Genomic DNA, 12,500 nt, shown 5'->3' with positions numbered 1-12,500 from the left:
AATGAGATTAAGTGTGTGTGTGTGTGTGTGTGTGTGTGTGTGTGTGTGTGTGTGTGTGTGTGTGTGTGTGTGTGTGTGTGTGTGTGTGTGTTTGTGTGTGTGTGTGTGTGTGTAACACATCTAAGCACATTCACACAGAAACCCATACTTATACATACTTAAAGGAGCAGGCGTGGCTGTGTGGTAAGAAGTTTGCTTCCGAACCACATGGTTCCGGGTTCAGTCCCACTGCGTGGCACCTACGGCAGGTGTCTTCTACTATAGCCTCGGGCCGACCAAAGCCATATCAGTGAATTTGGTAGACAGAAACTAAAAGAAGCCCGTCGTATATACATACATATATATATATATATATATATATATATATATATATATATATATATATATATATATATATATATATATATATATATATATATATATATATATATGTATATACGTGGGGATTTTTTCTTTTATGTATATATTTGTGTATGTGTTTCTGTGTTTGTCCCCACCCCCACCCCGACCATCGATTGACAACCAATGCTGGTGACTTTACGTCCCCGTTATCTAGCGGTTCGGCAAAAGCGAGTGATAGAGTAAGTACTAGGCTTACAAAGATTAAGTCCTGAGGTAAATTTCTGCGATTAACAACCCTTTAAGTCGGTGCTCCAGCTAGGCCGCAGTCAAATGACTGAAACGTGTAAAAAGAATAAATGCTTAAAGTCAAACACTCTCACACACACAGACATTCATGAGAAAATAGGAGTGTCTTGAAGCAGTAAGGTATAACAGTGCCTGCACGCACGCACACACACACACACACTCACTCACACACACACACACACCTTATGAATACATACGTGCACGTGTGTGTATGTGTGTACGCCTAGTGTATGCACACATGTGTGTGCGTGTGCCTGTGTGCGCGTATGTGCGGAGGTATGTATGCTTAAATAGGCTGCCTCAGACATCTATATACTTAATAGCTACGATATTTGTGATGGCTGTGCTGATGATGATGATGATGGTGTGGTTGGTGGTGGTGGCGGTGGTGGTGGCGGCGGCAGTGGTGGTTGTGGTGGTGGTGGTGGTGGGGGATGGAGACTCTAAGCGAAGGACTCAAGCGTTTGTTGATAGCAAAGAATGGGTTATGGAGGAGAAGAACGAGGAAGTGTGCAATATAGATAGAGAGAGAGAGAAAGAGAGAGGAGGAGGAGGAGGAGGAGGGGACAATAAGGTGGGGGAATAAAAGTGGGCAAAAGAAAGAAGGGGTGAGGCGATGGGGACTTTAAAAATAAAAAGCAAAGGAGAAATCTGGTCAAAGAAACAGGAAACTAGAGAGCGGCGATTTCCTTGGCGCAGCTTGGTGACTCAAGTGTCCATCTGGTGAGCACGTGACATCCGCGACGTTTAGGTTGCTTACAAGATGACCGCTGCCTACCGCACGAGAACAATGCATGCCATAAGAGCAACTACTACCACTACCACTACTACTACTACTACTACTACTACTACTACCACCACCAAATAACAATGCTGCAACAACTACAACAACAATAGCAAAGATAAACAACAAAATAAGAAAAACAAACCCTAGTCAATGAGAGAGAGTCTTGAGATAGCAACCAAATTTCAAGTTATTCACCATTTTCCTCTATAAAGATAGGAAGGACACACTGGGTAAATGTAGTTTAAAATACACTGTCTAAATAATTTAAGGTGTTGGTTATGACCAGAACGACTTTGATCATAGCCTAGGGCTAAACAACATTTAATTACAATTATCCTTCGCCATATCGCGGTTCACTTATCGCGGTTTATCATTTAAGCTGACGTCGATTCCTTCGTGGTATTGTTTTGCATTTATAACAAAATAAATATATACAAACTATTAAAATAATAAAATAAATATACAGTACAGTACTGTTTCTACTTCGCGGATTTTCACTTATCGCAGGAGTGTTTTGGAACGTAACATCCGCGATAATCGAGGTAGTACTGTATACAAAATACTGTAGATTCAGATATCTTACATGCTAACTTGGTGTATAATAAGCTAACTTGGTGTATAATAAGCTAACTAGGTGTACTATATATTGATAAGACGCATTTCACATACACAGTGTGTGTGTGTGTGTGTGTTTAATTGTTGTTTTCTATCCATGGGTCAACACTGATCAAGAATACAAATGACCAAAGCCATTCCAGCCATGCCTTAAGGTATCATATCAGTGATATTCTGACGGAACACAATCATGGTGATATTGAGATGTAGATATAGCCATACTTGATATTGCGATTGTGTATATAACTATGGTGATATGTGGATTTAGACACAATCATGGTGATATCTGCGAGCATACAGCCACGGTGAAACTGAGATATGGAGATAGAGCGAAAGGGATACCAGGACAGAGATATAGCATAATGGATATCAGGACAGGGATGTAGCATAGAGGATATCATGAAGGAGTTTGGAGGTAGTGAATATCAGGATGGGGATGTGAAAATGGCGACCGCAACGCACACGGTAGAGTTATTGTGGCGCAGAATTAGGGATATTTAAGGGGTCATAGGTATAAAGATATAAGTGATAGGAACATATATTATATGGAACACACACACATATAGGTAGCGGGTGGGAGGGGTTATTTTTAAGAGTAGAGCCCGTCATGATGGCTACTAGCTGAGCCATAGTGAGACGCCTAAACTGAAAATGATAACAAGGTCGAACTGTTATGTCCCGTGTTGATATCACAGAGATGGAAGTGATACGGAGCAAAGTGATATGGCAATATCGGCTCATGATATTGTGATTATTTGATATGGATATGACAGTGGTGGTGGTGGTGGTGGCGCTAGCGGCATACATGATGGCAGTGGGTAGTGATGAAGACAATAAGAGTGATAGCGAGGATTGTGTAAATGGTGATGGTAGTGATGGTGGTGGTGGTGGCGATGATGACGATGACGATGATGACGATGATGACGATGATGACATCTGTCTGTTGATAGAGCTACGAGAACTGATACAGACGTGTTCCGATGTAAAAGAAAAATAATAAATGGGGGGGGGGGGAACCATGAGCTCCAGATAACGAGACGCCGTTGAACACCATGTAATATGACCATCAACGTGATGATGGCATTGATGATGATGATGATGACGGAGGTGGTGGTGATCACGATGATCGATCAATAATGGTTTCGAATTTTGCCACAAGGGCAGCCATTTTAGGGGTGGGGATAAATCGATTACATCGACCCAACCCCCACCTCACCCAGTGTTTCAATTGTACTTAATTTATCGACCCAGAAAGGATAAAAGGCAAAGTCGACCTCGGCGGAATTTGAACTCAGAACGTAGCGAAGGGCGAAATACCACTAAGCACTTCGTCCAGTGCGCTAACGATTCTGCCAGCTCGCCGCCTTAGGATAGGGCAATAATGCTATCTAATCAAAAGATATTGATACGACGATATCGACTTAATGATGTTTGAGCGCGAAATAATTAATTTTACTTAAAGAAAATATTTATCTTCCAGCTCAGTCCTGATTTAGCGCGCGCGTGTGTGTGTGTGCGCGCGCTCGCATATTATATATGTATCATCAGAGGTGTTCCAGCCGTGACCATACCAACTTCTATTCAGGAGTTACCTAGTACTATTACATCATATATCGCCCTTCATTCCTTTCTTGTAAGGACTTCACTTCTATCTCTAAAATGTAGACAGACTGAGGTGAGACTTCTCTGCTTCCTTCTTATCGCAATTTATCTTAATTAATGATGGCGCTAATTGTAATTATGATAATGACGATTTCTAGGGCTGGTACACGTTTTAAAGATGGTTTATAGCAACCCAGTACATAGCTGGTACTTTATTTTGTGGAACGCTGAGAGGGAAATGCAAAGACTACAGGCAAGAAATTGGAAAATATATATAGAGAGACGGAATTGAATAGTAAGACATATTTTCCACGATGCTCTACCGACTCTGGCTTATCGGCAGCCGAGTAGCAATTTTGAGGGAGGGGTTACGTTGAGTACAACGACGCCAGTGTTCAAGTGGTACTTATTTTATCGATCACGAAAGGATGAAAGGCAAAGTCGACCTCGGCGGAATTTGAACTCAGAACGTAAAGACGGACGAAATACCGCTAAGCATTTTGTCCGGTGTGCTAACGTTTTCTGCCACCACCTCGCTGCCTTACAGTAATCATGGTGGTAATGACAAGATTGAAGATGATGACGACGACGACGACGACGACGATGCTGGGATGTATTGCGCATACACAGGACACAGCCATCGTGGCTCAAAGAAACGGATGAATTATTGAAAAACCACACGCGTGCACATGCACACTTACACACACGCATATACTATATATATATGTGCAGGCAGACAGACAGACAGATAGAAAGAGGTAGACACATAGATAGAGAGACAGACAGACAGACAGACAGATAGATAGCTAGATAGATAGATAGTTACAGATATACATAAATACACAAACACACACACGTGTATGTGTGGGTAGGAAAAGGGAGAGATTTGTATATTTATAAAGTAACAGAAATAGAAAAGAGACAAACAACTGAGGCTGGCAAGATTGAACAGAACATTCATAAAGAGACAGTATCACAGAGAAATCTTCAACGAGCAAATAATGCAAATAATCAAGATATTCATATTGATTGCAGAAAGAAAATCCAGAAAGAGAAGAGAAGAGAAGGAGAGAATAATATAAAAATACAAGGACTTACAAGGAGGTATGTTGCATCCAGCAAACAAATAGGAATGGCTACAAGTGTGGAAACTAAACAGATATATATATATATATATATATATATATGTATGTATGTATAAATACACACACACACACACAATGTACTGGATGTGTTGTATAGAGCATATGAGAAGCACCAATGGTCCTCTAGCGGCCTTCATCTATTGTTTTCCAAGTTTCACTCCCTAAATATGTCCTACTTCACATTTCACTTGGCTCCCAACATCCGTCAACACATAAGCCACACACACACACACACATAAATAAGTGCGCGCGCACATAAATACACATAAACACACACACACACACACACACACACATTTATATATATATATATATATATATATATATATATATATATATATATATATATATATATATATATATATATATGTATGTATATGAGTGTGCTTTTGATTGTGTGTGTACGTATACAAACATGCACAAACACAAACAAAATGTTTTTTTCTATGTCCTGTTTTATTTACTCTCTCTTCTTCTCTTACTATAAATGTATGTGTGTGTGTGTGCTTGTGTACATACATATATATGTATGTATATATATATATACACACACACACTTATCTACATATACACATATTTATACGTTTATACATATGTATGCATGTGTATATATATATATATATGTATATATATATATATATATATATATATATATATATATATATATATATATATATGTATATATGTATATATATATATATATATATATATATATATATATATATATATATATATATATATATATATATATATATATATATATATATATATAAGTACATAGACACACATATAAGTACATGTACGCATACATATAAGTACATACACACACAGACATATAAGTAATATATAAATATATACATATATACATATATTACATACCTACATGTACATATCCACACACATAAGTACACACACACAAGTACACACACACATTATATATATGTTTATATATATATATATGTAGATGCGCATAAGTATATATATACATATACACACACATATATATATGCATATATATATGTATATGTGCACAAGTATGTATATATATATATATATATATATATGTGTGTGTATATATATATATACTATATATGTATATATACTATATATGTATATATACTAAATATATATATACATACTAAATATATATATATATACTATATATAAATATACATGTATATATATATGCATGTGTGTATGTATATATATATATATATATATATATATATATATATATATATATATATGTGCATGTGTATACGTATGTATATATATATATATATATATATATATATATATATATATATATATATATATATATATATATATATATATATATATATATATATATATCCTTCACTTAACTCCTGTTTCAGGCATCTATAGAGCTCATTCGACTAACTTTTTAGACACCCGCAGACACACAGACACACGAACGCATGACACACACTGACACATTCATACCTACTTAAAAACACACATACACACGTGTTTCTACACAGACACATATTTATATACACGCAATCGTCTTTAAATGCCTAAATATGTTTTATAATAACGTTATTATCGCTAAAGCATTTGCGATGGCAAAGCTAAACATTGATTTAGTTTGCAGTTATTTTTGATGATTTAGTGAACCCAATTTGAAAAGCCGTTGGACAACATAGGCCCAAGGGTGGAGCACTGCGTTCACAACCACCTCTTAACCATGGCCCTTTGTGAACCCTATTTTACTCTACTGGACCCCCACAGACATTTGAAGTCCCATTAAATTTTTATAATTAAACATTAGAATTGTGCAAAACATTTCTTTTTAATATTTTCTCCGTTTTGTTGTACAAAATTATTAGCAAAATTTTACATGGACCAGAACCGGAAGAGCACCATCGATGTACAGCAAAAAGGTGGGAAGGGCATGGGTGGACTGCTTTTCAACATGCGGCACCTTAAAAAGGACTAAGCTGCAACGAAACAATCTCAGCATATGTGTTAGTATGCACATACATATATACATACACACGTACACACACACGGATACGTACTATGTGCGTATGAATATGTGTGTGTGTGTGTGTGTGTGTGTGTGTGTGTGTGTGTGTGTGTGTGTGTGCAGATTTGTTTGTTTGTGTGTGTGTGTAAGTGCGTTTATGTGTTATTAACTTTTGTAGTGATTTAAGGAAGGTTTTGATGGAATTGTTTGGGGGGAAACACTTAGAATTGTTTTATTTAGTTGTTTGTGTGTGTGTGTGTTAATGGGAGAAGGAGACAGAAAGAGAGAGATGAGAAAGAGAGGCTGAGTAGGATGCTTGAGAGAAAGAACTATATACATATATATATATATATATATATATATATATATATATATATATATATATATATATATATATATATATATATATATATATATATATATATATATATATATATATATATACGAATTTATCCTAATTGTGCGTGTACGTGTGTATGTATGTGTGCGCGTATGTGCGTGTGTATGCATGTGTGTGAATGTGTGAGTATATATATATATGAAAGCATTTGAAGAGGCCAGGATGATGCAAGCAGGGCTCAAGAGACATTTAAGGAAAAAGGTGAAGACTGAGAAGGTGAATGACAAGGACCTTTTTGTGTGCACAGTCTGTGACAGACCGTGTCTGTCCTTGGCTGGCCTCAAATCTCACCTGCGAACCCATGGAAAACAAACCTCACCCAGCTATTCTGATCATATGTCTGTGCACACGTTTGAATGTGGTGTGTGCCAGAGGGTTTGCAAATCCAATGGGGGTCTTAAAAGACATGTTAGGATCCACAATGAGCAGAACTTACTTGCAGGTATTGGTAGTGCAAATCAGAGGTGCAATCTGTGTGGGTGTTTTTTCAAAACACTGTCTGGTTTAAAAAGCCACATCAGACGCCATGAAAGGGCTAAGGTGTAGGTGCAGGAGGTGGTCAAACTCTGTTTAAGGAGTAGACAACCACCATATATATATATATATACAAAAGTGGGACAAGAACGCAAAACATCCAGACAGTTAGGTGATACAAAAAAGGGGACAAAACATACAGATAGACGATACAAAGAAAACAAGGACAGGTCATTCGGAGTTTTCCTTCCTCAGTCGAGTTCCAGATTATCTTTGCAATTTCGGCTGGTTATATATATATATATATATATATATATATATATATATATATATATATATATATGAATCCAAACAAAGAAGAACAAATAAGAAAAATAAACAACAACGCGAGGACGTGGTACAAGTACTGTATTATTAGACGCTCAGGAAAGGAAGGAAGTAGGATTTAATGTTTCGAGCAAAGCTCTTCTTCAGAAATAGAGGAAAGTCGTATAATCCAGAACTGATCAAAGCCTTGAAAGTGAGTTTGGTAAATGGAAACTGAAAGAAGCCAATCATATACAGGCTGACCATAAATCTTGGGTGCATAAACGAAAATGCATATTATCAAGAATTTTATTCATCTCCATTAATGAAGAACCTTTTCCACCATTATTGATGCAAAGTTCTGTGTATTTTGCGAGATTTTTGTGAACCCAATGCAGTAACTGTATAGCTTAGTCCGTTTGAGACTATACACGGACGGGATGCCGAATACACTTTTGCTGAAAGACAAGAAGCCGAAAAGACATACTATGATTAAAATTTAATCTCGTTAAATCTTAAGTGCTAAATTGGTAAATTGGTCATTAAACTATGTAGGTAAGTATGTTTTTTTGTTTTTTGTTTTTTTTGCTATTGTGTCTGTTCGGCTTTACGTTCGTTCGGCATTGTGCCCGTCTATTCGGCTTCTTGTCCTTCAGAAAAAGTGCATTCGGCATCCTGTCTACGTACGCATTCATGATGTGTTCCTTCATATGGTTCCTCTCTGAGATTTTCATTGAGTACACCGTCTCCTTCAGTGTATCCCAGAAAAAGAAATCAACGAAACTCTGATGAGCAAGGAACCCATTTCACAAGAATATTGGTTTCAAAATATTTGGCACGAGGTCATCGATTTCAGTGGAGGGTGTAAATCGATTACATTAACCCCAGTGCACAACTGGTACTTATTTTATCGACCCTGAAAGGGTAAAAGGATAAAATCGACATCGCTGAAATTTGAGCTCAGAACCCGAATACGGGCGATATGCCGCTAAGCGTTTTGTCCGGCATTCAAACGATTCTGCCAGCTCGCCGCCTTTTGTCCACAACAATATTACTGATATTTTCCATGTCTCCACACTTTATGTTCACCCTGTATAATACTCAATACTTTAGGGAGTAGAGCGTGTTATATTCCTTAATTGGTAACCTATGCAAAGTTAAAGGTTTCGGTGGTGTGATTATATGCCCGTAACTTAACGGTTCGACAAAAAAGATTTTAAAAAGTACCGAACTTAAGAAAAACTAAATAATGGGCTTAGTTTATTCACCAAATATTCTTCCAGGCGGTGCTACAGCATGACCCATAGTCTAATGACTAAAGCAAGTAAAATATAAAAGATTTGTGTTTATATATATATATATATATATATATATATATATATATATATATATATATATGCATATATATACACCCACACGCACATATGTGTGTGTGTGTATATAGTTTATGGTTCCGTTAGGGTCAACATAAAATAGGGACTCCATCCAACAGAGATAAATATCATTTAATGTACTCTGTATTACAGTAAGAGCTACCAATAGTTTCTTGCTATTAAGACACGTGGTTAGGCAGGTTTTTATAACGTGCTTTATGCCTCCAAGCAATATTGAGGTTGTGAGCCCATGTTTTGTTCCATTTTAAAATCAGGACGCAGCAACACGAGAAACCACGTGTAAGAAACGAGAAGTTTGACGCAAACACTTAAATGATAAAACAAAGAGTAAATAAAAATGGAAAAGGAAAGAAGGAAAAGACAGCAAATCTGAGTTACGTCTTCTTTGACTGAAGAAGTTATAATTAAACAAGTTGTAAAATAATTGAATGGAGATGAGTCCAAAGTCTGCGAGACAGCTGCTCGATCCGGAGAGGGTTCTGTCCTTCAGTCCACCAAAAGATATTTGCCCATATACTTGCATTTACTGAAGATCTCAGATCTGGGATTATGTAGTGGAATTCTTACATTTAAAAAACATGTCACCTTTCAGCTACGCATAAGCTGTATTCCTTAGATCTCATATATAATGTTTGTCAATATAAATATGTGCGAGCGTGTGTATGTGTGTGTGTGTGTGCATGCGTACGTGCGGGAGTGTGTGGTACGTCCCAATTGTAAAAGGTTGAGTTAAAATACTTCGATGAACTGAGATTATCTGGGTAATCAGTTGATAAAAACTCCCCTGTGGGAGGTTTTCGAAATATATGACATAACAGTTAAGAGAAATAATTATATTAAAATTGTTTGGTGGATGTTTGTGGGGCAACATTACACAGAGTAGACTGATGTGATTCTGGTTCTGTAAATTAAAGAAAGAAAGAAAGAAAGAAAGAAAGAAAGAAAGAAAGAAATCTCTGCTAAAATCTGTCGGTGTCAGTGGATTGTCTTCGATAATGGTATCTGTTGAGATCAATGGAATCTTCTACAAAAAGTGACGCACTGGATTTGATAAATCCAAGCAGAAAATTCTTCAGTTTTCGTTATTTTTCTAGTCGCTAACGCTTTTAAAGATTAATTTTTTTTACAATAAAATTTTTTATCGTTAAGACTAATAATAATAATAATAATAATAATAATAATAATAATAATAATAATAATAATAATGACATGAATGTTGTGAGTAAAGAAGTTGAAAAAGTGGAAATGGCAAAACTATATTGGAACACGAGAGGTTAATGTAAAAGTGATACCAGGGGTGATCGGAGCGTTGGGCTCAATCCCATTGAAACTTCAAGACTTCTAAAGGCAACTGGAAATCCCATGCAAGATTGATGTTTTGCAAAAAGCAGCCTTATCGGTCCAAAGAAACCGGTCCTCATGAGCAGCATGGCTCGAGAAGAAGACATTCATTTTATGGCAAAAATGTACGGTAATATCGATAGACACACTATTAATTTCTAACTTTAGAAAATGGTATACAAATACAGTACAGTACCCCTATAATCCTATGAACAATAGGTCAAATCAACAAAGTATACCAACAATCCGTAACAATAGGATGTAAAGATCTGATTTTTGGAATGTTATATGAAGTTTACTCCGATAGACCTATAGGCTCAAACATAGTTTACCAACAGTTTAAAACAATAGGTTACATTAATCAAGCTTTAGGAATGGTATAGATATTGAATCCCCTTATAGAAAATAAGCTAAATCTATTGACTATAACCTGTCTTTAAACCAATCTTAAAAACAATTCTCAATCACAAGATATTGAACACACATTTGACATTCGGAACAGTGCACTTATTGACTTATAGGCTATGCCTTTGGTTTATACATATAGTTATAGATAATTCCCAATAAGAAAATTACTATCTGTAAATCTCACAACGAGTGATATTCAGCAACAGTACTTTGTAGTAAAGATTATTTGCCAACATAACATGGCAGTCCTGGTTTAGGACGAATGTTGCTGTAATTTAGCTCCAGGAGACATCGTTTCCAGCTGGCTATACGACACGAGCTGAGTCCTTATATTTTCGAACAAGGGAGTCTAGCACCTCCACTCTGTTCAAAACAATACCTGTCTATTGTTTTGTGCTGATGAAGGGAAATAACCCGGATATCGCGATGCACAGATATTGTTTTGAGCTGAGTTGGGGATGCTAGATTCCGTTGTTTGAAAATATAAGGACACAGATCGTGTCGTATAGCCAGTTGGAAACGATGTCTCCTGGGGCTAAATTGCAGCAACATTCGTCCTAAACCAGAACTGCCATGTTATGTTGGCAAATAATCTTTACTCCAATTCCCAATAAGCTGTGAAAATCAATAAATCGACGTAGATAATATCTGATAACCAGGTTAGTTCTAAAGAGAAGCTGTTGACTAAATAAATTCTGTAAGCTGAAGAAGAGTGAGAGGTAGTGAGGAGGGAGGGAGGAGGAGTATGTGTGTGTTTGAATGAGAGAATGAGCGAGTGTGCGTGTGAGAGTGAGAATGTTAGTGAGTGAGTGGGAGAGAGAGTGTGTTAGTGACTAAATAAGAATGCGAGTGAATGAGCGACAGTGAGTGAGAATGAGGGAAAGAGAGAGGGGGGGAGAGAATTCAAGGTGCGGTGTATGAAGAAGAAGCTGGACAAGTATGATTGAGAGAATGTGAACGAGGTCGGTAATGTTTAAAATCCCGGAACTAGCAGCCATTTTGTAGTTTGTTTACATCTGTTTAGTGGAGATAATAATTAATGAGATCACCATCAGCTTGTAAAGACGGCATGTCGGGAATAAAATCAGGAGAGCTTGAGACAGACAACCGGAGAACTGGCACGGCGGCGGACTTCAATATGGCTCGATGCGAGGGTCATCCAGTGTCTAAATCTCTGTATGTGTGTGTGAGTGTGTGTGTGAGTGTGTGTGTGTGTGTGTGTGTGTGTATTCAATAACGAGCTCAGTAGCACTCATTGATATACAGGTCCCATTGGTTTCATGTAAGTTGGGTCTATTATAGCTTTACAACACGATATTAGTTACGATCGTCAGGCCTGGCTGATGATTGTAACAAACATCGTGTTGGGAAACACCCAGGTACGTAGTCG

General features: G+C 37.0%; 1 protein-coding gene across 5 annotated transcripts in view; it reads right to left on the bottom strand.

The window, feature by feature from the left end:
- The window catches only part of LOC106879374 (transcription factor GATA-3), a 189,854-nt gene that overhangs the window by 115,466 nt on the left and 61,888 nt on the right, over positions 1–12,500 (bottom strand). For 2 of the 5 annotated variants that reach the window (XM_052973844.2, XM_052973846.2), the window contains exon 1: positions 4,751–4,949. The exons of the other annotated variants lie outside the window; for them this stretch is intronic. In XM_052973844.2, coding sequence (XP_052829804.1) covers positions 4,751–4,934 — 184 coding nt within the window. In that variant the 5' untranslated portion in view covers positions 4,935–4,949. Of the gene's footprint in view, positions 1–4,750; positions 4,950–12,500 lie in introns of those variants that run through there. 5 annotated transcript variants of the gene reach the window in all.

The sequence above is a fragment of the Octopus bimaculoides genome, chromosome 1 (assembly GCF_046866305.1).
Source record: "Octopus bimaculoides isolate indiv1 chromosome 1, ASM4686630v1, whole genome shotgun sequence".
NCBI lineage: Eukaryota > Metazoa > Mollusca > Cephalopoda > Octopoda > Octopodidae > Octopus > Octopus bimaculoides.
This window is presented reverse-complemented; position numbering and strand designations above follow the sequence as displayed.